This window comes from Bos javanicus, chromosome 18 (assembly GCF_032452875.1).
Source record: "Bos javanicus breed banteng chromosome 18, ARS-OSU_banteng_1.0, whole genome shotgun sequence".
NCBI lineage: Eukaryota > Metazoa > Chordata > Mammalia > Artiodactyla > Bovidae > Bos > Bos javanicus.
The window spans coordinates 1,651,502-1,678,187 of NC_083885.1; the positions used below are offsets into that span (position 1 = coordinate 1,651,502).

The 26,686-nt window shown below is 55.6% G+C and overlaps 1 protein-coding gene and 3 non-coding genes across 4 annotated transcripts in view; 2 read left to right on the plus strand and 2 right to left on the minus strand.

Annotated features, from left to right (window-relative positions):
- Positions 1-3,857: 3,857 nt before the first annotated feature.
- The window catches only part of VAC14 (VAC14 component of PIKFYVE complex), a 76,498-nt gene continuing 53,669 nt past the window's right edge, over positions 3,858-26,686 (plus strand). Inside the window, exons 1-12 of the mRNA XM_061386681.1 lie at positions 3,858-4,343; positions 10,701-10,851; positions 11,126-11,293; positions 12,128-12,190; positions 12,659-12,766; positions 13,222-13,331; positions 13,582-13,688; positions 14,726-14,860; positions 15,219-15,371; positions 19,276-19,339; positions 26,053-26,197; positions 26,380-26,445. Coding sequence (XP_061242665.1) covers positions 4,240-4,343; positions 10,701-10,851; positions 11,126-11,293; positions 12,128-12,190; positions 12,659-12,766; positions 13,222-13,331; positions 13,582-13,688; positions 14,726-14,860; positions 15,219-15,371; positions 19,276-19,339; positions 26,053-26,197; positions 26,380-26,445 — 1,374 coding nt within the window. The 5' untranslated portion in view covers positions 3,858-4,239. The remainder of the gene's footprint in view (positions 4,344-10,700; positions 10,852-11,125; positions 11,294-12,127; positions 12,191-12,658; positions 12,767-13,221; positions 13,332-13,581; positions 13,689-14,725; positions 14,861-15,218; positions 15,372-19,275; positions 19,340-26,052; positions 26,198-26,379; positions 26,446-26,686) is intronic.
- On the minus strand, positions 8,668-8,738 carry TRNAG-GCC (transfer RNA glycine (anticodon GCC)). The gene has a single exon. It is a non-coding gene; the product is annotated as a tRNA-Gly (tRNA).
- On the minus strand, positions 9,322-9,392 carry TRNAG-GCC (transfer RNA glycine (anticodon GCC)). Its single transcript has one exon. It is a non-coding gene; the product is annotated as a tRNA-Gly (tRNA).
- TRNAG-GCC (transfer RNA glycine (anticodon GCC)) lies at positions 16,360-16,430 on the plus strand. Its single transcript has one exon. It is a non-coding gene; the product is annotated as a tRNA-Gly (tRNA).

Here is a 26,686-nt window from a genome sequence, read left to right on the forward strand (position 1 = left end):
GCCGAGAGGAGCTACCCCGCGTCCGAGGTCAGGGGGTGCGGCCGAGAGGAGATACCCAGCGTCCGAGGTCAGGGGCCGCCAGGAGGAGATACCCCACGCCCCTCAGCCCGAGGTCAGGGGCAGCGGCCGGGAGGAGCAACCCCATGCCTGAGGCCAGGGGCGGTGGCCAGGAGGACCAACCCCACGTCCAAGGAGCGGTGGCTGTGCAGGCGCAGAACGGCCTAGAGGAGCTATCCCACGTTGAAGGTCAGGAAGGGCGGCGGTGAGGAGATACCCCTCGTCCAAGGTAAGGAGCAATGGCTGCGCTTTGCTGGAGTAGCCATGAAGAGATACCCCATGCCCAAGGTAAGAGAAACCCAAGTAAGACTGAAACCATACTCACAGAAAACTAGTCAATCTAATCACACTAGGACCACAGCCTTGTCTAACTCAGTGAAACTAAGCCATGCCCGTGGGGCAACCCAAGACGGGCAGGTCATGGTGGAGAAATCTGACAGAATGTGGTCCACTGGAGAAGGGAATGGCAAGCCACTTCAGTATTCTTGCCTTGAGAACCCCATGAACAGTTTGAAAAAGCAAAATGATAGGATACTGAAAGAGAAACTCCCCAGGTCAGTAGGTGCCCAATATGCTACTGGAGATCAGTGGAGAAATAACTCCAGAAAGAATGAAGGGATGGAGCCAAAACAAAAAGAATACCCAGCTGTGGGTGTGACTGGTGATAGAAGCAAGGTCCGATGCTGTAAAGAGCAATATTGCATAGGAACCTGGAATGTCAGGTCCATGAATCAAGGCAAATTGGAAGTGGTCAAACAAGAGATGGCAACAGTGAATGTCGACATTCTAGGAATCAGCAGACTGGAATGGACTGGAATGGTGAATTGAACTCAGATGACCATTATATCTACTACTGCGGGCAGGAATCCCTCAGAAGAAATGGAGTAGCCATCATGGTCAACAAAAGAGTCCAAAATGCAGTACTTGGATGCAATCTCAAAAACCACAGAATGATCTCTGTTTGTTCCCAAGGCAAACCATTCAATATCACAGTAATCCAATCTATGCCCCAACCAGTAACGCTGAAGAAGCTGAAGTTGAATGGTTCTATGAAGACCTACAAGACCTTTTAGAACTAACACCCAAAAAAGATGTCCTTTTCATTATAGGGGACTGGAATGCAAAAGTAGGAAGTCAAGAAACACCTGGAGTAACAGGCAAATTTGGTCTTGGCATACAGAATGAAGCAGGGCAAAGACTAATAGAGTTTTGCCAAGAAAATGCACTGGTCATAACAAACACCGTCTTCCAACAACACAAGAGAAGACTCTATACATGGACATCACCAGATGGTCAACACCAAAATCAGATTGATTATATTCTTTGCAGCCAAAGATGGAGAAGCTCTATACAGTCAGCAAAAACAAGACCAGGAGCTGACTGTGGCTCAGACCATGAACTCCTTACTGCCAAATTCAGACTTAAATTGAAGAAAGTAGGGAAAACCACTAGACCATTCATGTATGACCTAAATCAAATCCCTTATGATTATACAGTGGAAGTGAGAAATAGATTTAAGGGCCTAGATCTGATAGAGTGCCTGATGAACTATGGAATGAGGTTCGTGACATTGTACAGGAGACAGGGATCAAGACCATCCCCATGGAAAAGAAATGCAAAAAAACAAAATGGCTGTCTGGGGAGGCCTTACAAATAGTTGTGAAAAGAAGAGAAGCGAAAAGAAAAGGAGAAAGGGAAAGATATAGGCATCTGAATGCAGAGTTCCAAAGACTAGCAAGAAGAGATAAGAAAGCCTTCTTCAGCGATTAATGCAAAGAAATAGAGGAAAACAACAGAATGGGAAAGACTACGGATCTCTTCAAGAAAATCAGAGATACCAAAGGAACATTTCATACAAAGATGAGCTCGATAAAGGACAGAAATGGTATGGACCTAACAGAAGCAGAAGATATTAAGAAGAGATGGCAAGAATACACAGAAGAACTGTACAAAAAAGAACTTCACGACCCAGATAATCACGATGGTGGGATCACTCACCTAGAGCCAGACATCCTGGAATGTGAAGTCAAGTGGGCCTTAGAAAGCATCACTATGAACAAAGCTAGTGGAGGTGATGGAATTCCAGTTGAGCTATTCCAAATCCTGAAAGATGATGCTGTGAAAGTGCTACACTCAATATGCCAGCAAATTTGGAAAACTCAGCAGTGGCCACAGGACTGGAAAAGGTCAGTTTTCATTCCAATCCCAAAGAAAGGCAATACCAAAGAATGCTCTAACTACCGCACAATTGCACTCATCTCACACGCTAGTAAAGTAATGCTCAAAATTCTCCAAGCCAGGCTTCAGCAATATGTGAACCGTGAACTTCCTGATGTGCAAGCTGGTTTTAGAAAAGGCAGAGGAACCAGAGATCAAATTGCCAACATCCACTGGATCATGGAAAAAGCAAGAGAGTTCCAGAAAAACATCTATTTCTGCTTTACTGACTATACCAAAGCCTTTGACTGTGTGGATCACAAGAAACTGTAGAAAATTCTGAAAGAGATGGGAATACCAGACCACCTGATCTGCCTCTTGAGAAATTTGTATGCAGGTCAGGAAGCAACAGTTAGAACTAGACATGGAACAACAGACTGGTTCCAAATAGGAAAAGGAGTACGCCAAGGCTGTATGTTGTCACCCTGTTTATTTAACTTATATGCAGAGTACATCATGAGAAACGCTGGACTGGAAGAAACACAAGCTGGAATCAAGATTGCCAGGAGAAATATCAATAACCTCAGATATGCAGACGACACCACCCTTATGGCAGAAAGTGAAGAGGAACTGAAAAGCCTCTTGATGAGGGTGAAAATGGAGAGTGAGAAGGTTGGCTTGAAGTTCAACATTCAGAAAACAAAGATCATGGCATCCGGTCCCATCACTTCATGGGAAATAGATGGGGAAACAGTGGAAACAGTGTCAGACTTTGTTTTTCTGGGCTCCAAAATCACTGTAGATGGTGACTGCAGCCATGAAATTAAAAGACCCTTACTCCTTGGAAAGTTATGACCAACCTAGATAGCATATTCAAAAGCAGAGACATTACTTTGCCAACAAAGGTTCGTCTAGTCAAGGCTGTGGTTTTTCCTGTGGTCACATATGGATGTGAGAGTTGGACTGTGAAGAAGGCTGAGCGCTGAAGAATTGATGCTTTTGAAGCGTGGTGTTGGAGAAGACTCTTGAGAGTCCCTTGGACTGCAAGGAGATCCAACCAGTCCATTCTGAAGGAGATCAGCCCTGGGATTTCTTTGGAAGGAATGATGCTGAAGCTGAAACTCCAGTACTTTGGCCACCTCATGCGAAGAGTTGACTCATTGGAAAAGACTCTGATGCTGGGAGGGATTGGGGGCAAGAGGAGAAGGGGATGACTGAGGATGAGATGGCTGGATGGCATCACGGACTTGATGGACGTGAGTCTGGGTGAACTCCAGGAGTTGGTGATGGACAGGGAGGCCTGGCATGCTGCAATTCATGGGGTCGCAAAGAGTCGGACACGACTGAGCGACTGATCTGATCTGACAAGTGACTAGGATATAGCGAAAATCAAGAGGGCGTTGCTCTAATTTGTAACATTGGCATATAAGAAATTGACTAATGACTAAAGAAGTGAATGAACTAGGAGATTCAGTAGGTGTGGAATAAATTATGCCAAGCGATTCAAGAGCCCCTTCGTTTTCAGGAACGTCTGCAGAAGCCCACCAGGTGCCAAGCCTATTATGTGCAGGCAGCGGAGTACATGGTACACGTGCCGCTCTAAGTAGGCTTCAAACACGGGCCATACTGTAGGGGGCTGCAGGCCAGAGTGGGGGCGGGGAGTGCAGCCTTGCGGGGGCGTAGCCGACCCACCGGGGGTGTGGCCGGCGAGGGGCGGGCCCAGTGGCGGAAGGCGGAAGCGGCCTGAGGTCACCTGACCCGGGAAACATGGCCGCCGCACCTGGCGCCCGGCAGGCACTGCACCCGTGAGTTGCTGGCTGGCCCGGGGCAGGGGGACGGAGACGAGGTTCACGCCGGGGCTCCGAGGCGGCGCGCGGCCCCGCGAGACTCGGGCTGGGGCGGCGTGGCCCATGAGCCAGCGCCGGAGGCAGCGCGGAGCCGCAGACGCCCCTGGCCCCGGCGTGGCTCCGGCTGCCGCGGGCTGAGGAGCCGCGGGTCTTCGGGAGGCGCACCTGCGCTGCTACCATGAACCCGGAGAAGGATTTCGCGCCGCTCACGCCCAACATCGTGCGCGCCCTCAACGACAAGCTCTACGAAAAGCGGAAGGTGGCTGCCCTGGAGATCGAGAAGTAAGAGCTGCGGGCCCGGGCCCGGGGAGTGGGGCCTGGGCTCCGTCCTGGCTGTTGCGGGGTCCGCTCCTCCGGGAGCCGGGGCTCCGTCCTGGCTGTTGCGGGGTCCGCTCCTCCGGGAGCCGGGGCTCCGTCCTGGCTGTTGCGGGGTCCGCTCCTCCGGGAGCCGGGGCTCCGTCCTGGCTGTTGCGGGCCCCGCTCCTCTGGGCAGCTGCTCAGGCTTTTGCAGCCGGTGTTGCTGCCCCAAGCTTTAGGCCCCCAGTGCCGTGCTTAACAGCAGGAGATGGGCAGTACTGTGTGATCTGGGCCATGTTATTTAACCTGGTATCTCAAAGGGGCTGCGGTGAGAGTGAAGCGATATTGTGTATGTACGGTGCTTAGCCCAGTGCCTGGCGCATGATGCGTCCTCAGTGTGGTCTCTGCCAAAACGAGCAAATCCGAGAGTGATCTCCGATGGGAAGGAGGTGGGAAGCGTGAGAATTTACTATGGATGTTGACGTGCATCATTTCTTACCCACTTTCTGAGAAGTGAAAAGACGATAAGTTGATCAAATGAAGAAGTCAGGTCCAAAATCTCAAGGCTCAGAGGGCTGATTGTTTTCTCTCTGTCATATCACCCTTCTCCAAAAGTGGAAGTAGGAATGATTTGTTGTTTCTGCAGTCTTAATTACATGTGCAGTAGCGCTCTCTTGTCTGTGGGGCATATGTCCCCAGACTCGCAGTGGACGCCTGAAACCCCTTGGATGGCACCAAACTCTATATATGCTATATTTTCTCCTATACATACAGATGTATGATAAAGTTTAATTTATGATTTATAATTAGGCACAGTAAGAGAATATCCTGTCAGCGTCACTACTGTTGCACTTTAGGGCTATTATTAAGTAAAATAAGGGTTACTTGAACGTAAGCACTACCATACCAGAGTCAATCTGATAACTCAGACAGTTACTAAGTGGGTGCATATCATATACAGCATGAATATACAGGAGGAACGGGTGATTCATGTCCTGGTGGGACATCACGAGATTTCATCTCAGCACTCAGAACAGTGTATAGTTTAAAGCTTATAGATTGTTTATTTTTGAATTTTCCATTTGATATTTTCTGAACTTCTGTTGACTGTTGGTATCTGAAACTGTGGATATGGCATTCCACTGTATGTGTAACCATGACCTGACATTTTGCTTAGTTATTTTTATTACAAAGCAAGGCGTTTAACTGGGAACATTGAGATTTTTGTGCTGTTATTTTACACGTGTATTTTTTTTCCAGCCAAATCTTTGTGACAAAGTCAGGTGGGTAGGTAGTTCAGAAGAGGCAGGCTGTGAAAGAGAAAGAATGCCAGTTTAAGCATCAGGAAATAGAGGGTTTCGTTCTGCCCTGTCCAGTAAGGTAGCCACTGGCCATGGGTGACTATTTACATTTAAATTATTAAAGATAAAATAAAATTTTTTAATATAGTTCCTCAGTCATTCTGCCTGTATCTCACATAGCCACATGTGGCTGTCGGCTGCCATAATGGACAGTGCAGATTTTCGAACAGTTCCATCACTGCAGAAAGCTTTGTAAGGGCCTAGTATAGTCTGTTGTGTGATGCTCATTCTGTGACCGCTGGCAAATTCCTTAACTCAGGGTTTCTTAACCTCAGTGCTTTTGATATTTTTGGACAGGTAACTCTTGGCTGTGGTGGCCTGTCTTGTGCATGATAGGGTTTTTAGCAGCATCTCTGATCTTTACCCCCTAGACATCAGTAGCTTTTCATCACTAGTACAACCAAAAATGTCTCCAGAAAGTCGCCAGATGTTCCCTGGGGATGCAGAATCACCCCAGTTGAGAACCACTGCCTTAACTGCTTTGGTTTCAGTTTCCTCCTCCACTAAAGGGTTTGGATTTTGCCAAGATGACCCTCCCGTTCAGCTCTAAGATTCAGCATGTCCAGAAGCACGCCTCTCTCATCAAGCACCCCTTTCTTGAGTGCCGTCCCTCCCCACCGCTGCTTGTTGTTGCCCTAGCTCTTGCCATTGCCAGCGAATTGTACTGATGAGCATTGCCCTGATGAGTGGGAGACTCAGAGCTGATGTACAGACTTGGCTCCACGTCTGTGGTTTTATTGGCTGAAGGTACAGTGACACCGGTTTTGTCTGTCGCCCGCACTACTTCTCAGAAATGTTTGCTGTTTTCATATGAGTCCTTGGTTGAGTCCTTGAATAGAGGTGTTCATCTCAGCCTTATTGTTGCTTCCAGCACATCCTGTGTAAGTGCTGTCACTCTGCAGGCTGTGCTGGAAGGATTTTGTCTTTAATGGGGTTTGTTTAGTGTTTGACATTGCCTTTGGCTTGTGGAGCTGGGAACATGAAACATGTGAGAAAGAATTCATGACGTTGGATGATGCGGTGGTGAGCACAGAATGCAGCGTCCACAGGAGGAGTGGTCCTTCCTGAGATGGTCAGCAGAAGCAGGGGTGGATTGGAGCTGGCGTTTGAGGCCTGGCTGGGCTGTCAAATGAGACAGGAGCTTGCCTGTGGGGTGGCCTGGACAGGAAGTGTCCACAGAGTAGACTAGCAGGCCCAGTAGGAAGCTGGGTCTGGCTGCAGGGAGGTTGCATGTGTAGCCTGGCTACAGATTGGAGAGGTAGCCGGCCCTGTGTTGACCCCCTGTGTGTCAGGTAGAGAGTGTGGGCCTGATTCGTGGGACAGGTCTTCCTGCTGTGGCCCTGGGCTGACCCCAAGGGCCCGGCCCAGCGCTCTACAGGCGGATGGATGCTGCTAAGTCTCTTCAGTTGTGTCCGACTTTGTGTGACCCCATAGACGGCAGCCCACCAGGCTCCCCCATCCCTGGGATTCTCTAGACAAGAATACTGGAGTGGGTTGCCATTTCCTTCTCCAGTGCACGAAAGTGAAAAGTCAAAGTGAAGTCGCTCAGTCGTGTCCGACTCTTGGCGACCCCATGGACTGCAGCCTACCAGGCTCCTCCATCCATGGGATTTTCCAGCCAAGAGTACTGGAGTGGGGTGCCATTGCCTTCTCCATGTTCTCAGGGTTTGCCTTCCAGAAGAAACCACTTTTGTCTTGTTCTCCTGGCTATGGACACTATTTTCCCCTCAAGTGCAGGGGTGCAGACAGCAGAGCCTTGGAACTTGAAGGGGCCGTTGTGTCTGTAGTGACCTGGGGTGCCCTGAGCTACGTTCTGGTGGGATTCAGGGTGAGGGGCCTTCCAGCTGGTGTGGAGCAAACAGTGGGGTCAGGGGGTGTTGTCCGTCTGCTCCCGCTTCCGGAGGCCCCGTTGCCCTTGCCAGCCTGCCCCGACATCGGCACCTGTTCCTCATGCTCTCCCAGCGCCCGGTCTCTGCAGCCTTTCCAGTCTTCAGCACTCCCTCAGTGCAGGTCAGACCCCACCGCCCGCCACTGCTGACCGTCCCTACCGTTTGTGGCTGCTCACAGAGCAAAGGCCACCTCCTCTGCCAAGCCCGTGAGTGGGCGCAGCCTCTCCCCCGCCTCTGTCCTTTCAAGCTGCCAAGCCGAGTGCCCCTGTCCTTCCTGTGAGCCTTCACTCATGATCTTCCCTCTGTCTGAGCTTCCTCCTCCCGCACGAACACCTACTCATCCCTCAGAACCCATCTCAAAAGCTGCCCCTCGTGAACCACATCAGATTCCCTCCGCACCAGAGATGCTTCACGCTCTTTCTCTCCTGGCCCCTCCTCACGTTGCATGGTCCTCACCAGATTTCTTTCCTCTTTTGCATGAAAGTCCTCATGGCCTCTCATTTCCCACCCACTGGATTCTAGCAGAGGCCCCTCAGGCAGGGAATGCCCCGTTTGCTGGCTCTCCAGTGGGCCGGGGGACCCCTTCCAGTGGCTCAGGGACTGTTTATGACCTGAAACAAGGAGATGGGCCAGGAGGTGGTTCCAGGAGGGGCTGTGCTGCCGGCTGGGCTGAGTCTTCTGTGGCTGCCCTGCCAGAGCCTCATGGAGGACGTTACTCTATGTCCCAGGGCTGCGCTTGTGTGGGCTGAGCGGAAGCTCAGCCTGGTTCCCCGGGAGCCTCAGAGGCAGAGGCCGAAGGCAGCCCGTCTGGGTGGGAGTGGGAGGACAGCTGCTTGCAGTGGCTTTGGTAACCCCTACCTCCTGGACTCCTCAGGAATGAGAAGACAACGAGCTAAATCTTTGTGGAATGTAGGAGACAGGTGTGGAAAATCAAGCTAGAAAAAGTCATTCTCAGGTTTTCAGAGTGTATCACCAATGCTATGAGTGGTGTGAAATCTCAAATCCAGTCTCTTGGGTTTGTTTTTTTTTTAATGATTTTTTAAAAAAAATGTTTGCCGCTGCATTGGCCGGGAATCGAACCCGGGCCTCCCGCGTGGCAGGCGAGAATTCTACCACTGAACCACCAATGCTCCAGCTGTCAGCAGCTGTGTGAGCACCTCCCTTTAACCCCAGGACCAGCCTCTTTGTCCACATGCTGATTTCCAGAATCTGAGGCCACGCTCTGAGGCTGCCACATCAGCACCGCTGCAGAAACAGAAGCTTAGGCTCCAGAGCAGGAGGGGGTGTGTGTGTCTTTGATTTGCCTTCATCCATCAGGATAAAAACCAGCTCATATCCTTCCCTCTCAGTAACAAGAAGCCCAATGAGACTCCGGGGGCTTGCTTTCTGAGTGTGGTCCCCACTCCCAGTCCACATGGCATGTAGAGCTGTTTCACAGCTCACAGGCTTCTTCACAGCTTCCTGCTGGAGACTGGCTGGGGCTGGGGGTGCACAGGAGTCCCCTGACAGCTGCAGGGCAGGCGGGCCTTGGCCCTGCAGCCAGGAAGTGGCGCATGTGTGGAGAATCCAGCTACTGGTCATGCTCACCGGACAGGGAGGTGCTCCTGGTTTCAGAGCAGCCTTGGCTGCAGCAGGCCGGGTGTGGTTGAGGAGCTGGCTCCTGTAGCAGGATCTCTGAGGGAGTCTGCCTGGAAGAGGCCAAAAAAGCAGCCCTGCATTGGCCGGGAATCGAACCCGGGCCTCCCGCGTGGCAGGCGAGAATTCTACCACTGAACCACCAATGCTCCGCTGCTCTCTGGTTCACCTGCAGGGCCTTTCTCAAGGGGCTGTTGTCTGTGGACACTCGGAGAGCTCTGACATCACTGAGACTCATCTGGCTGGAGCCCTGTTTGGGAATCCAGCGGGTTTATTGCACTGCTTAGGAAGTATGGACACCTATGGAACTGCCTTCCTCCCAAGGCCCTTGGTTGGTCCACAGCCCTCAGGCCCCAGGGGCGGTGGGGGTGGGGGCTTGGTGGAATCACACGCTATAACAGGCAAAGCAGGAGGCCCCCCACAGGCCATTCATGCAGCCTTTTCCTGGCACCCCATCTCTGCTAGTTCCGCTCACCTGATGAAGGAACAGTCTCCTCCCCTCCCATCCATCTCATGGCATCTTAAAACACAAGCGTCTCTACACTCCTTGTCCTCTCCCCTATTACAGGGGATCCTAATGCTTTTCTGTTTAGTTTAAAACTATCCCTCCCTGCTCCTTCCCACTGCCTCCGCCATGTTTAAGCCCCCTATTTCGGACTAAAGAGCTGGGGTGCTGTCCTTCTGTCAAACCAGCCCCTCCCATGCGGTGCAGCCTCTCCAGGTCCAAACAGAGGCCTGCAGGCACCACCCCATCACTGTAAACCTTTCACCAGCTCCTCTGTCCTTTGATCTGTCTTCAGCCGCTCCTCCCACACCCTGGGCTCCTCACCCTCCTTTAAGTGCACCGTGTGTTTTCAGGGCCCCTGCCGTTAGCCAGGCTCTTCCTTGTGCCTAAGGTGCCCGGCCTTCCTTTCTTCACCTGGAAAATGCCAGCTCCTCACTCTAAGGTCTGACTCAGTTGGCACTGCCCTGGCCGCCCAGGGAGACTTACCTGCAGCATCTGGCTCCTGTGGTGACGCTTGTGTGCTGCGGCCACACCTACTTGTTGTGTGTGGATCCTGCCTGTTGGGCATGGGCCCAGTTCGGCCCCGTCCCCGGAAATAATGACAGAGAACCACCTGAGTGCCTGAATGGAGGGCTGAGCAAAGGGTTGAATGAAAGCGGTGGATCACTGCAGGTTTTGGTCCCCAGCACAACATTCGCTGCCTTCTCAGAATTGGGGTTGGTCACTGTTCTTTGTTCCATCCTCAATAAGGGGAAATGGAGACCAGAAAAGGGGAAGGGAAAGCCAGCCTCCCCCAGTCAGCAGCGGAACTAGGGCAGGACCCGTGACTCCGATTGCTCTTTCTGAGCAGGTCCTCTGCACCCCTCATCCCAGCGCCAGGCCCCGGAGCCAGCAGCAGGAGTAGGAGCAGCCTGATCCCACTGGCCTAAGACCCTCTCTTCTCTCTCTCCAGGCTGGTCCGAGAGTTCGTGGCCCAGAACAACACGGTGCAGATCAAGCATGTGATCCAGACCTTGTCTCAGGAGTTTGCCCTATCTCAGCACCCCCACAGCCGGAAAGGTGGGCTCATCGGCCTGGCCGCCTGCTCCATCGCACTGGGCAAGGTACGCCTTTCTCCTGGAGGGACGCACACACCAGCCGTGGCCTTGACTCTGCCCTGAACCCAGCAGGGATTTGCAGACCCGTGTTTTCCATTGCCATTCTCTGCACACCCCAGGCTTGCTGGCTGGTTCCTGGGCGTGGCCCCTAACCCAGAGGCTGACTTGCAAAGAGCCTTTGAGCCCAGCCCGAAGGTCTGAGCGTCTCCGGGGGAGCCAGGGGCTGGGATCCCGAGATCCGACTCTGTCTGAGGAGCACTTGTGCTCCCGCCCATCACAGGACTCGGGGCTCTACCTAAAGGAGCTGATCGAGCCGGTGCTCACCTGCTTCAACGACGCCGACAGCAGGCTGCGATACTACGCCTGTGAGGCCCTCTACAACATCGTCAAGGTGGCCCGAGGCGCCGTGCTGCCCCACTTCAACGTGCTCTTCGATGGGCTGAGCAAGGTGAGCCCTCCACGCTCCGGCTGCTCTGAGCTCACCCCCGCCTCCCGGGCCTGACCCTCGGGGCCTTGAGTGCTGGCTGCCTCTCCCCAGAGGCAGGGGAGCAGATAAGCACGTGCTGCCAGGGACGCTCCTTGTATGTTGAATCTGATGATACATTTTTAAAATGAGCTTGTATTTATGTTTGCTCCCCCCCCACATCTCTATTAATTTGATTTTACTGCATTTTACAAAAGCATCAGTCCACCACAAGTTGGGGGAAAACAGTTATTTGAGAGCACTGACCTCCCTGGTAGGGCGAAGGTGGCAATTCTGTACTGCTTGTTGCACAGCTGTGTGCGACTCTCCTGCGACCCCATGGACTACAGCCTGCCAGGCTCCTCTGTCCGTAGTGCAGACTGATTTCCCCTGTGAGGTGAGCGTAGCCTGGGAACTCTGGAAAAAGCTCCGCTTAAAATGGCTCTGGGGTCCCTCTTAGCTCCTCAGTGCCTCTCAGCATCACCGAGTTTCCCTCCATGAAGTCGTTTCTAGAGAATCAGCCTCAAAACTGCTCCAGCTCCTCCTCCAGGAGTGGGGAGAGGAGCCGGCGTTGTTAGGCTGGAACGCCCTGGGGAACGCCAGCGGGAAGCAGCCACGCGACCAGTGGCAGCAGGCCCTGCAGGCTCCTGAGCAGAGCAGGGCCCCCGAGTGCGTCTCTGCGTCTTCCCCAGTTCCTCGCTGCCTCCCTGCCTCCCCTACCTTCCTTCCATCCATGAACAGGCTCCCTCAAGGTTCTAGTGGATTCTTTGCCTTAATAAATTGACTGTGATCCTTCTTCCGCCTCTGTGTCTCCCGTAGTTGGCTGCTGACCCAGACCCCAATGTGAAAAGCGGATCTGAGCTCCTAGACCGCCTCTTAAAGGTATTAGTGCTTGGTCCCCACTTCTAGCATTTCTTTCTTCCATCTGTCTCTGGAGCTTTGAAGCTCTATCATTGGGATGTTCTTCCTAATTAAAAAAAATATTTACATACAGTAGGTGAGATAACATACAGTTCTGAGTATATAGAGGTACGTCAGCAGCAGGATCAAGATACAGAGCCGTCATTGCCCCTAGTGTTCCCACGAGCTGGCCCACCCTGCCCCCCGTGTGGGGCAGTGCATGCTCAGCTCACTGGGCACAGTCCAGACCACAGAGATGTAGGAAGGGTTTTGCCTTTTCATTGCATCATTTCCCCTTGATTCCCGCTTTCAGTCCATCCTTGCTTGTCCCTCGGCCTGCCTGACACAGGCCCTGTCCTCCTCCTCTGTGGCCACCTGACCCCTGAAGTCAGGCACTCGGCCAGGTCAGGCTCCCCAGCCCCCAGCAGCTCATACGCCTTTGACCCCCAGGACATTGTGACGGAGAGCAACAAGTTTGACCTGGTGGGCTTCATCCCCTTGTTGCGGGAGAGGATTTACTCCAACAACCAGTACGCCCGGCAGTTCATCATCTCCTGGGTAAGATCTGGCCCTGATGCTGTTTCTGGCTGCCCGTGAGCCTGCCCTCTGGCCCACCTGGATGTGTCCCAAGGCTGTGGAGGCGCCTCGCTGTTGCCCCTCCAGGAGCCACGCTGGCACATGATCCCAAAACACGTTTCCTCAGCTCTGCCCCCAGAGCCCGTCACGTTCACCTCTGAAGCAGATGGGGCTTCTTCCTCATCTCCGGAAACACCCAGATTTCTCTTTGAAGTCAACCTCTCCTGCTAGTTGCCTGCCTTTCCCATAGGTTCCCTTCTCCTTAGGGCATCTGAGCTGCCTGGGGGTGAGAGCTCTGCTTTCCTACACGCTGAACAAAAGCAACTTCAGCTGGCACGCCCTCCCCCGTGGGACACCCCAGGGCGCCTCCTCCCCAGGGTCCAAGGAGGCAGGTGCTCGGGCCGTGACCTTCCCTGACAGTCTCTTTCCTGGGTCAGATCCTGGTGCTGGAGTCCGTGCCCGACATTAACCTCCTGGACTACCTGCCAGAGATCCTGGACGGGCTCTTCCAAATCCTGGGCGACAATGGCAAAGAGATCCGGAAAATGTGAGTAAGGAGGGGAGCACGGAGCTGCATACGCGTCCCCCACACACCCACAGGCTCCAGAAGGACGCGAGATTTACTCTCCTCTTGGCATGTGAGCTTCCCGCTTTGGGACGCCAAGAGCGCCTCCTCCCCCGCCTCTGAAGTCGTCCCTCTGACCCGGACGCCCGTGCCAAGCAGAGCAGAAGCGGCATTGGGGAGGCTCCCCGGCCTGGGTGGCAGGGGTATTTCCCTTCTCCTTCATTCGCTGCAGGTGTGAGGTGGTCCTTGGGGAGTTCCTGAAGGAAACGAAGAAGAGCCCCTCGAGTGTGAAGTTTGCTGAGATGGCCAACATCCTGGTGATCCACTGCCAGACCACGGGTGAGCACATGGCAGCCCTGCAGATCCCCCTCAGAAGCCCCCCCCGCCACGGGTGAGCACATGGCAGCCCTGCAGAGCCCTCCTCCTCAGAAGCCCCGCCCGCCACGGGTGAGCACATGGCAGCCCTGCAGACCCCTCCTCCTCAGAAGCCCCCTCTCCCCGCCCTGGACAGAGTCCTGGTGGGAGTGGGCGGCAGTGTGACAGCAGGTCCCGGAGCCGTGGGGCCTTGCGGAAGAGATTCTGGTTCTGTCAGCATGGAGGCCTTTTCACTTGGTCTGGCCCTAGATGGGGAAATATCTGGAGGCTTTGCTGGCAGGCTTGGCATCAGCACCGTGAATTGAAACGCTTGGGGGCTGGGGTCGCATAACTGTTTCTACTGAGTATCAAACCACCACCAAATGTAACTCCTTCCCGTCGCAGTCCCCTGTTACTGACCTCAGGTCAGCTGGGCAGCCCTGCTCCCCTGTGCCAGGCCAGGGCTGGGGGGAGTCCCGTGCCTCCAATCCTCTGGAGGGTGGGCTGAGGCCAGCGGTCCGTCGTGTGACTTGTGTCTGGCTGTCCAGCTGTCACCTGTGGCCAGTGGTGACAGTCATTCCAAGCATCTCATCACCCGGTGGGCTAGCCCGGGTGCGTTCATGTGAATTCAGTGGATTCCAGGAGACAGGAGATATGTCAGTGAGGCCGAGGCTTGAACCATCCTTTCTCCCACCTTCTGTTGGCCAATGTCGCAAGGCCAGCCCCAGACCGGGAGTTGGGGAATAAACTCCCGCTCCTGATGAGAGGAGCTGCACCCCAGAGGAGCTGCACCCCACTGTGGGGAGTGGACACAGGAGGGCAGAGAGCCGTGGCTGCTCTCACGAGCAGCCATAGGACTATCGTCCGTGTCCCCCTGGTGCCCACGGAAGGAAAGGGCGAGAGTGTGGGAGTCCCGGGGGGCTGGGAGCTGTGCCAGGCCTCAGCCCCGCTGCAGGGCTCTAGTACCTGTGGGCATGTCGGGGGGGCACCGCCGCACTCACCCTGGAACCCCGTCCCCACAGACGACCTGATCCAGCTGACAGCCATGTGCTGGCTGCGGGAGTTCATCCAGCTGGCTGGCCGAGTGATGCTGCCCTACTCCTCAGGGATCCTGACCGCCGTCCTGCCCTGCCTGGCCTACGATGACCGCAAGAGGAGTATCCTTCAGCCCAGAGAGTGGTGACAAGGGCAGCCCTGAGGGGCGCAAGGTCACCCTGGGTGGGGAGGGGGCCCAGGACCTGCCACGCCTGCAGACAGCCCTGGAGCAGGAGGTGGAGCAGAGCGTGCCCTGGGAGGGCCCAGGTGGCCCGGGACGGGGCTGGCACCGCGTGCCCGAACCTCAGCCGTGTCCTCAGAGATCTAAGCGGCTCGCCCAGGCCCAGGCTGCCGAGTCTCTGCTCCTCTCTGGGGTGAGGGGTCCCCCAGGAAGGGAGGCGACAGGGCAACCCCTCGGGGCAGCAGAGCGGGCTGTCAGTGTAGCCTGGCTGCGGCCGCTCCTTACATCGGCGCACTCAGACATCAAGGAGGTAGCCAATGTCTGCAACCAGAGCCTGATGAAGCTGGTCACCCCCGAGGATGACGAGCCTGACGAGCCCAGGCCAGTGGTGCAGAAGCAGGCAGGCCCCAGCCCTGAGGACTGTGCAGCAAAGCAGGAGGGGGCAGCCAGCGGTGAGTGGGCTCTGCCTCCCGCCCCCACCTCCCAACGAGGGCCCCCCGGGGCCCAGAGGTTGGAGAACTTGACATAGGGTCTCCCTCAGCCAGCCAGGGCTGTTTCCGAGTCTCAGCCCCTAGCTCTGGAAACAGCCCGGCAGGTGGGAACTGCTGCCTTCCTCCAGCAGGTGGGCACAGGGCAGAGGAGTCCCACCACCAGCATCCGGCAGCTCCCAGGGGCAGGAGGTGTTTGAACCCAACAGCTGGCCTCCAGAACCGTAGCTCTGAGCCCTTTCTGCCCCAGAGAGCATTCATTCCTTCCTTAGCCTTGTTCTGAGCTCAGCTGCAACCCAGGTAGAGAGGCGTGGAGCCTGGCAGGAAGGCCGTTGAGTCTGCAGGCTCAGCTGAGTCTCAGGGGTGGACATCCAGTGACTCAGGAACCACCTGCCTTTCCTCTGCCACTCATTCTCGGGGAGGAGGTTCAGACCAACCCAGCTGTGGTTTATTCGGTCCTTGGAAATTCTGCTTTTCTCCTTTAACGTTAATGTCTTGTTTATCCGTCACATGAAGAAAACCGCTTTTATGCCTATTGGAGTCTAGAGTTGGACTCTCTAAATGTAGAACTCTGAGACTTTTTTCCATCTCTCCAACTCTGTCCTCACCGAGAGGTCCCCGATCAGCTCTGGGATGATGTTCTCCTTTGCAAAATCAGCCAAAGACTAAACTGATGCAGAACCTACTGAAATCTTTAAGGCTAACAGACTGAGGTCTGGAACTTGCCCCGCAGGAGCCAAAAGAGTTCCCAAAGCATTTTGTCCCTTTGGTTTCTCTTGAACCTCAGAGCAGAATGGCAGGCACGTGTCCTGTGGGCGTCCTCAGGGGACTGGCCTTCTAGAACGGAGCAGCACTGAGTGCTGGACCATCCCAGGTGTCAGGTTACAGCCGTGCCCACGTCACCGAGAGCCAGTGCAGCAGAGCAGCTGGGGAGGAGGAGTGCTCAGCTGGAGCATTGGTGGTTCAGTGGTAGAATTCTCGCCTGCCACGCGGGAGGCCCGGGTTCGATTCCCGGCCAATGCAGCTCCCTTAACCTTTTTGACAGCTTTCCTAAGTCTTCCTGAAACAGCTCCCTTCTCAGGAGAATCTTGTTCCTAAATCAGGACACATTCAGGCAGCTTGGCTCCAGATTTTACTGCCTCGTAAACAGCACTTCAGCAGACGCAGAGCTCACTTTATAGTAGTGCCCAGAAATGGCACCGGCGAATTCTGGGGCTCCACAGCCACTCCAGACCCGCTCAGCTGGTCACCAACCACCGCTTTCCCAGCGTGCCAGCAGAAGGTGCCAGCAATCCCAGAGAGTCAGCATTTCTTTCCTCAGTCCCCGGCTTCAACCAGCGCTGACGCCGACGCTCACTGCCCATCTCTTCCAACCCAGCGAAGGCAGCAGCTTCCTGCCCGGTCTCTCTCACTTGGTGCCCATCCCCACCCAGCCTGCGCCGTGCACCCCACAGCACATCCTGGGCGAGCCCCCCAGTGAGGCCTGGCAGCCAGGTCCTCTGCACGCGAGTCCGCGCACACTCACAGACACGCACACCCTCGCTCTCATGTGCACGTGCTTCTCCTTTGCCCCTCCCCACAGGCTCCGGTCAGGGTGGCTCTTGTTCGGTTGGCTGCCCTTAGCCCCCTCTGCTTGCCCTGGCTCCCTCCCCCGCCCCTTCTGCCGGAGGAGTCCACAGTGCAGGGTCCTTTCTCTGATGCTGAGCTCCCAGGCACGTGGTGCATCCTCCCGTCCACCCATGACGTTTCCTGACTGTCTCGGGCATCACAGTCTACACTCTGCGGTCAGACCTGCCTGCCTGTGCGTCCTGCCCTGCTGACTTCATCTCTTGCCCTTGGACAAGCCACTTGGCCTCTCTGTGCTTCAGATTTCTTATTCATTGACTGGAGCAACAGTGATAGTAGGGAACCTGTGGTGTGGCTGTGAGTCTCGGAGATTTTTTGCATGTAGAGCTCTTAGCATGTGATATGGGTCACACACTCCCAGTAACAGGTGCTTCCATGTCAAGTTGTCTTAAGGTCTGTTTATAATGAGACCCACCACCTAGCAAGAGTGGTGCCCTGACGGGGCAGGACTTTGGCTCCCTTGCCTTTTAGCATTAGCTTTTCCCAGGTGGTAATGGGCCTCTGATGGGTCCTAAATGAGGGATTGTAGTGGTTTAGGGATGAAAGTTCAAGCAGTGAGTGAGGAGCACAGCTATAAATACAGTTTCCAGTGGAGGACCGGTGACCTCCGTGGGTGAGCATGAAATGGAGTCCACACGTTTGCAAAGCTTTGATGGCATTGGGTGTTATCAGCACTGCCGATCTAAGTGACTCAGATCCAGGACCTGCCTGAAGAGATCTCAGGGTTGGATCCTTAGATGAGTGATCACAGGACATTGGGCGTGGTCACAGAGGACTGGGGGCACCTGGCCAGGCTTCGTGGAGGGTATTTGAACCGAATCTCTTCTTTCTCATTCCCTTTAACTCTCCTTTACCACCCTCATTTTTCACTCTGGTCACAAGAGAAATGCACACTTCCTGGAGAGATTTTGGAACAACCAGACACTCCTACTGGGAGAAGGTGAAGAGTAAACACCTTAAATACATTCATTGTTTGGTAGATATCAATACATTTGGCAGCATGTACCAGAACATTTAAGAATTTATCCTCAGGAAACAGAGACATGGGTCAGGTTTTCCATCTTAACCCCTGAACACACATTGGCTCCTTTATTGTTCTCACAAGATTCTGGGGAGGCCCTGGCCTCAGCACATTACACAGGTGAGGCAGTGGGGTGAAGGCAGGTGACCTACCCAGAAGTCACACAGTGAGGAAGCAGGGGAGTCAAACTGAGACCCGGGCCCAGGGGCTCCTGAGTCTGGAGATTGAAACAAAAGGGCAACTGAAGATGCTCAGCTTCACTGGGAACCCCAGAATCACAAAGTAAAACAGTCTCATTTTTACTCATCGATTTGGCAAATACTGTCAAGATCACTAGTATCCCACGGCTTCCAAGGTGGAGGGTGGGCTGAACAACTGCTGGCGTGTATGTGACCCTTCCTAAAGGCCAGCCTGGCGAGGTCTGGTCAAGCCGCCTGGGTCTGACCCTCCTGCTCAGCAGCCCCCTCTAACGGGGTCCTGGGGAAGTGCCCACACTTGTGCGAAAGAAAGCAGAGGCGAAGTCTCAGAGTGAAAATAGGAAACAATGGAAATTCATCTGCAGCCAGTTTTTAACATTGTATCGTTTCATCCATAAACGCGTTCCTGGCGGGCGGGAGGGAGGGAGGGAGGCCCCCAGTGGCAGGGAGCCCCAGCGCTGTTCCTGGCGGGCGCACCCAGACTGCCCCAGGTGTCCGCCTCACCTTCCCCCAGGCCTGTTCAGGTAATTGGACTCTTTCCCGAAGCAGCTGCACCATTTCCCATTTCTACCAGCAGTGTATAAGCTTCCAGTTTCTCCGCCTCCTCACCATCACTTGCTATCAATATGTCTTTTATTTAATGGGTGTGAAATGGCATCTCATTGCAGTTTTGATTTACGTCTCCCTGGCGGCTTGTGATGTTGAGTGTTCAAGAAGTCACTTTTAACATCTGTTGCCCTTTAGCCAGCAGCCCCTTCTGAGATTTCCCAGATGTGTTCAGCACTGATAGCCCCTGCTTGTGAGGTCACTGTGCCTGAGAACCTACAAGCACGCATACCATCCAGAAGCTTCAGGGAACCACCAGGCATTGGGTCTTCAGGGCCCCAAAGCCACATTCCTCTCCAAGAGCCAGAATCAAGGTGTGGGAGACTAGACACTATGTGTCCTTGTGAACAGGGGCCTAGTTCTTCCAAAGGCCCCAGTGACCTTTATTGTGATGCCTCATTCCTCTTTCTCTCCCCAGGAGGGCCTGATGGTTCTTGCGACTCTAGCTTCAGTAGTGGCATCAGTGTCTTCACTCCAGCCAGGTAAGTGGTTTGTTACGGCCAGAGCTGTTTGTGGAGAGCTAGCAACCTACATCTTTTCTGGGCACAGGAGACCGCAGCAAACCCTGAGGCTGACTGTGCTCAGGGCCAGCACTTGCGGGACACAGACTGTCTGATGAGGGAGTCCAGAGGACACTAAAGAGCCCACCCCACCTGGTTCTGGGGGACATATTGCCTCTTGGGAAGTATTGGAGGCTGTGAGAGATCAGTAAATACAAGGTATAAAAGTGTAGCTCTAGGTGACTCAAGGTAAAGAATCCGCCTGCCAGTGCAGGAGACCCAGCTTCAAGCCCTGGGTCAGGAAGCTCCCCTGGGAAAGGAAATGGCAACCCACTCCAGTATTCTTGCCTGGGAAATCCCATGGACAGAAGAGCCTGGCGGGATATAGTCCATGCGGTCACAAAGAGTCAGATAGGGCTTAAGAGACTAGACAACAATAAGAGTGTAGGTCACACATGGTGACCACAGGGGGACCTTGCAGGCGCTTTTGCCCAGCCCTGTTTGCTTGTCCAGGATAATGTGTGGCCGATGCAGCTGTCTGAGGAAGCCTGTTCAAGGAGCTCAGAGCACACCCTGTGATTGAGCCGGAGCGTGCACAGACGGGGGTGCGCGAGCTGTCCTCCCAGGCTGGCTGCAGTGGCGCTGCCTTCCACGCGGGGGCAGTGCAGGCCAGGCAGGGAGATGGCTGCCCCGGGCAGCCGCTCTGCGCTCTGCAGGCGGATGACGATCCCTGGGCAGCCGCTGCGCGCTCTGCAGGCGGATAATGGTCCGGGGAGGGACTGTTACCACCCTGTCCCAGCCTGAGCCCCTGGACTGGCCCTCGGCCCCGCTTTGTCTGGCACAGCTGGCTACGGGGCTGGAGTGGGTGGAGGTCCTCCTGTAGGGGGTTCTTCTCTCTGAATCCAACCCTGAGCGTGGGCCCTGGGTCACTCACGAGAGAAAACGTATACTCATCCCCAAGAGACTCTTCTCTGTAGACCCTGAGGCTCTTCTCTCCGTTCACATCGTTTTCTCACTGACTTTCTCAGGACCTTGGGGGTGTTTTCAGAGTACTGACTGTAAATATGGACTCTTCCTAGGATCTCTCCCACATTGTTGGAGCAAGCCAACGAGCACCATTCATTTATTTGTTTTTAGTTGTCACACATCCAGAGCCTGTGTTCAACCCTGCAGTTTCCAAGAAAAAGACGTGGTCCCCGAGTTTGAGGTTTTCCAGTGTGGGGGCAGAGACGTAAGCAGGAAGTTACGGGAAAGGGCGGTGACGGTTGTGCGGGGGCTCCGAGGGCGTTAGGGCCAGCGCTGGTGCCCCGCTGAGGCCCGCTGGAGCACCAGCTGCCAACCTCGAGCACTCAGGGAGGCCTTCCTGGGCCCGGCCATGCCCCGCACTGTGTCGCATTGGCGGGTTCTGCCGATGTTTACGTTTAGACCCCACAAGCTCAGTAGCAGTGCTGTTTCCACGTCAGGGCTGAGGAGGGACGGGAGGTCGGGCCTGCTGCAGAAACTGGATTTAGGAGGGTCTGAGGTGGGCGCAGACCAGTCAGGGTCACTGCCACGTCCGTTTAGACAAGGCGGAGGCTCAAACTGAAGAGGCGGCAGGATATGGAGAAAGTTGATAGGCTGGAGATGTTTTGAAGGTAGAATTGATAGAATTAGCCAACGGATGGAATGGAGTGGGGAGTGGGGAATGAGGAGAGGGGACTTCTAGATTCGGGGTTGAGCCAGCTCAGGGCATCCTGGTTTCGTTTCCCAAGCTGAGCAGGAGGAGGAATGGGTGTGAGTGGGCCCGTCGAGAGGAGAGTTCAGGGCAGCTCTGGGCATCCCGCCAGAGCGGGTCAGGAGGTTGGTGTGGATGTGGGATGCTGGAACTCAGGGGAGAGGTCTCGATGGAGATGCAGGCAGGCTTGCCCGCCCTGCGGAGGATCCGCTCTGGGAATCGGAGGGCCATGGCAGGGAGGGCCGTGTGGTCTTAAGGCCCCTCCAGCAGTGTGAGAGAGGACAGATGCAGGTGAGGGGCAAAGCTGGCGGCAGGAAGGCCTGGCGCAGCCTCGTCACTAATCTATCTAGGCCACGGGAAGGGGGCGGTCCAGGAGGACCAGAGATCGGCCGTGACTGACGGCCCCATGCAGGGGGCACGGCTCCCCCTCCTCACTGGGGAGACGGCAGTTCGTCTGCCCAGAGGAGGCCCTGATTCCTGCGCTGTGGCTGGGAACCCCTGGCTGGAACCAAGCCTTGCTTTATACCCGTCGTTCAGCAGCAAATGCTGAACCAGCCTTTGAAATTTAAAAGCCAACAGAGAACACGCTATCTGGCACTTTGTTTCCCTCAGACGGAGGTTTCCTCGTGGCAGCTGCCAATCTGAGTCACTGGCTATGCCAGAGAGGGGGTGGCCCCAGAGCTGGGAACCTGATCCCAGCCCCTCCCGCTGGAGGCAGCAGCCGAGGACGGAGGCTGGGGTGCCTGCTCTGCCGGTTGGTGCTGCCTGAAGCTGGCCTTTCACAGGGTCCCCGGGAAGCGTAACTCGGGCTGCAGGGTTCTGACACACGCTCACCCCGGGCACTGCCTGCACAGGCAGGCCGCTCCCACCGCATCCAGGCCCACTGAGGGTAGTGGCCCGGTGGGGACCCCTCCCGTGACAGAGGAGCATCCCCGCCTGGCGGACATGGTCAGCGAGGTGACAGTCTGGTGAAAGCTCTGGGCTCTGTCCCTGTACACGAGACTAGATGTGGTTTTAGAGGACCAGTGTCATCGGGGGCATTCAGTATAGGTCTCCTGGTATAGCTGGCTACAGCAGGCAAGCAGAAAGATCTAGAAATCAATGCTTCCCAACTTTTAGTACCTGCTGACTGAAAGATGTGATAAAGATCTTTTATTAAAAAAAAAAAAAAAAGAACAGCTCTGAATTCAGAAACAGTTCCTTTTTTAGACTTTTGTTCTAATTTGATTAGAGCTGTAACATAGGAGTGCCATAAAGGGTTAGATGTTACAGAAATAAAGTGCTGCTTCCCACGGAGAAGCGCTGGGCTTTATCAGGATGTATTAGTAATATCAGAACCCTTACTCCTGAAGTCAGTATTTTAACAGTCACAGTAGCACCACGCATTTGGAAGTCATAGTACATGTACACGTATGATCTTCGTTATGAGATGCTTTATGAGAAAGTATACAGTGAGAATAGGGTTTTGCAGACACCATGAAATAACTCGCAAGCCGCCAGGAGTAACTAGACTCTCTGAAGCTGGTACAGAAATGTGTTCTAAGCTGTGAGTGAGCTCCGTTCCGTTCTCTGGGTAGGGTGAGCCAGGGTGGAGGGTGCACACCTCTGGCTCCAGACCAGCAAGCACTCAGGAGCTGAGCACCGGGCGCAGCGTGCCACACTAGGAAGAGCCCAGCTTCCAGAGCCCCAGCTTCGCATGGAGCGCACGCCAAGCCCAGACAGTGCAGCCGGCCCCCCCCAGCGGGGTAGCTGAGAGCGGCCCCTCGGAGGCAGGATCGTCCGCTCTCCCTGTCCCCGGCACCCTGGGCTGTTCAGCCTCCCGTGCCCTTCACCTCCAGCCAGCCAAGGGACGTGGGAGCCCGGGAGAGCATCCCCGGCTGAGGGAGGGACACGCCAGGCCTCCTGGCCTCAGGCAGGTCCTGTAGTGTCCCATCTGTGCACCAGAGGGACTGCTTCACGTGACCGGGGGCCTGTTGGCTGGTTGAAGCCAACGCCCACCTCACCGTCCATCTGGGGTACCCCGTGTCTGGGGAGGGCCGCTTTGGGCACCCAGGGTGCTGCCCACTCTCACGCCGGTTCCGTGACATCCTTCCTTCTGTGTCTGGCCCCAGGGCAGCGCCAGTCACAGGCTGGCCTTCAGTGTCTGTGCTCGGTAAGACACGCTTAGCTGGTCCGCAGCACCTCAGGATTGTTGTCAGTTAAGGAGCCCGGCTGCCTGAGAAACTGTCTAGCCTGGCTTCCGGGGGCCACTGGGATTTGGCCCACCGCACCCCCAGAGATGAGCAGCAGCTTCCTCGGTGTCCCCTTCCCTGGGAAACAATGGTGCCGGAGTGCTTGAGTGCAGCGCGTTAGGAGGCAGAGCCGTGCGGTGGGCAGGGCCACCCTGGACTCAGATGCCACGTTCAAACTGCCGGCTCCACTTCACAGGCGCGTGGTGTGCCCGGGTTACTTAGTGCCTCCATGCTCTGATTGCCTCGTCTCCAGACTGGGAGTCACACGGCTGCAGGCACGGGGCCCTGGGGGGACATAAGCAGGGCTGTGCGGGCACATAGCTCAGCACGGAGTCCAGCACAGGGTGCTTACCCAGAACCTGAGTGCTCGTTGTTTCCAGCGCCACCACTGTCCTCCCTGCTCAGTGTTAGAGCCTAACTCCCAAGGTTCGTACACCCTACGGGGCCTGGACTGCAGGTGGAGCTGGGAGCTGGGTTCGGCACTGCCTCCCACCCCCTGTGCCAGGTCCCAAGGACCCTCCAGGCCTCCCCCCAAGGGCTGTTTCAGCCAAGAAGCGGCAGTGACCTGCCAGGTTTACGGCCCTCGTGGCAGCTCCTGCTATGGAGAGGGATTCCCAGGGGCCCTCGGCTCATGGGGTCAGGAAGGGGCTTCCGGTCATTCCCCACTGCTTTCCGAACTCATTTCATTAAGACCTTGGGCTCCAGGAAGGTGTCTGTAGTGTCTCCAGCCGTGGGATCCTGCCCACCCAAGGAGAGCTTACAGAGCGTGCCAGGAGGAGCCCAGGAGGAGGCTAGTGCGATGGGGCAAAGCAGGACCGGAAGATCAGACAGGGAGAGGGACGTCAGGAAATTGTTAGAGAAGACGAAATGCATGGGCAGCCCTGGATGGCCACTGCCGAGCTGTGCTGTCCACACTGGGCGCCTCTGCCCCTTGTGACCACTGCGCACGCCGTGGCCAGTCTGAGCCAAGGACGCTGAGGGCGGGAGACACGTGGGTTAAAAGACTCAGGACACTGCGAAGAGTGTGACGCAGTCTGTTACTAACCTCTGTGTTGACTTTTATATTGATCACGTGTTGAAATGACACTTGGGGCATATTGCATGAGTGGATGCTCAGCCACTCAGTTGCATCCGACTCTTTGCAACCCCATAGACTGTAGCCCTCCAGGCTCCTCTGTCCGTGGGATTTCCCAGGCAGGAATACTGGAATGGGTTGTCGTTTTCTCCTCCGGAGGACCTTCCCGACCCAGGGATTGAACCTGGTCTGCTGCACCCCTGCATTGGCAGGCAGATTCTTTACCACTGTACCACCTGGGAAGCCCTTGGGTATGTTGGGTTACTTAAAATATATTGTTAAATGTAATTTCCCCTGTTTCTTTATACTTTTTAATATAAAGCCAAAAACCATAAAATTCCATACGTGACTTGCATTATATTTCTAATAGACAGTGAGAAAGAGAGAGAGGTGAAGAGCAGCAGGTTCCTGGGTGGCTGAGACTGTCTGGGAGCCCGCCTTTGCCACCCTGGACTTGTCTGTCTGTGCGTGAATTTCCCCATCTGTCCAGGCTGCTGAAGAACCCAGATGCTTGGCTGTCCTCAGAAGACCCCAGCACTTGCGGCCACATGGCTCTTGGGGAGCCTCAGCAGCAGCCCCTCCCCAAAGCTTGGTCTGCTGGGCGGCATCCCTCACACACCCAGCCCCCCGGCCACCAGAGGCTAGAAGTGCCCGCTTGTGCCCCCAAAATGAACTCCATGGGGAATCATCAAACCATGTTAAATAGCACTTCCATTTAGCACTTAACAGAGCTCAGAACCCTGCCCTTTAGGAGTTCACATCAAACGAGCTTCAGAGAGGCTGCAGGCAAATTGGGAAAGCACAGGCATTGAGTTCCTGACGCAAATGAATAATTGAGCAATCTGGAAATACCACGGAAGACCGTTTTGTACAGACAGGCGATGGTGTCCTGCGTCAGAGGGGAAGGGAGCCCCTCCCGACACCCTAAGGCCCCCTGTCCTCGCCAGCCCCATCCCGGAGAGCCCCGGCCTCTGTCTGGGGGCCCCACTTGGATCTGTTCTGGCGGCACCCAGCCTTCCTGGGGCTGCTTGGTGAGACTTTTCTCTGCCTGGAGACCAGCAAGGCTTCGGGCCAGGGGAGCAGGGAGCCTGTACCCCATCCTAGAGCACAGGCATTCTGAGCAAGTTCCAATCTACAGGCTGAGCCTGTCACCTCCTTCCTGCCTCAAATGAGAACATTAACAACTTCAGAGGCAGCTCTGAAGGCCCCTCGCCCAGGCCAGCCGCTGTGCTGAGGGCCCTGTGTGTGACCAGGTGAAGCGCCACGGGTCCTCGTTGGAGAAGTGGGCTTCGGGTGCCTGGGGCAGGGCCTGTGTTACTTAGGGGTGTCCCTGGGGCCTTTCCCTGGACTCTTTGGACAGGGGGGTTTTGTTTCATCGACAGGCTTTGGACATAATGCGCTGAGGGCACTGAACTGCCTTTCAGCTGTGAGGTCCACTGGTCCTGAGCTTCTTGACATCAGAGGTGTCCGCCCTTCTGCACCTTCTCTGGCGCAGCCTGCTGGTAGAAGGGGGGCCGCGGGTGGCTGCCCAGCGGACTGGCCCTCCTGCCACAGCGAGGGTGTCTGTGCTCCCGCCTGGCAGAGCAGCACCCGGGCGCCCCATGTGGGGGGTGCAGGGCCGGGGCGCAGCTGGGGAGTGGGCCTCAGCCCCGCTCCCTCCTGGTCTCGCCCGCAGCGCGGAGAGGGCCCCGGTCACCCTCCACCTGGACGGGATCGTGCAGGTGCTGAACTGCCACCTCAGCGACACGGCCATCGGCATGATGACCAGGATCGCCGTCCTCAAGTGGCTCTACCACCTGTACATCAAGACCCCCCGCAAGGTGAGCCCTCGGGCTGGGGCAGCGCTCCAGGGTGGTCTGCAGGGCCTGCCCACGCCTGGCAGGGTCCTGGTCGTTCCCGTCCTGGGGAAGCCCTGAGCGGTAGGAGCGTGGCACAGTCCTGGGTGGGAGGCCCCTGCCGTGGGCCCGGGTGGCGCGGGCACTCACACAGCCCCTCTCCACAGATGTCGCGGCACACGGACAGCCTGTTCCCTGTGCTCCTGCAGACGCTGTCGGACGAGTCTGACGAGGTAGGTCCCCATCCTCCTCCGGGCCCTGGCCGCCAGCCTCCCCTGCTGAGGGCACGGTGTAGCTCGGAGGGGCTTATTTTGCTGTTGTTCTCTTAAGCCAGCACCCCTAAAGTGGCCCTGTTGCTCCTGTGTGGTGAGGAGCGGCCGTCAGGGAGAAAGCTGTGTCTCCTGTCCTCTCAGAGTAAAGGCTCTTGCTCTGCAGGCCCTTCTGATGAGCGCCGGGTTTCGGTGGCGAGGAAGC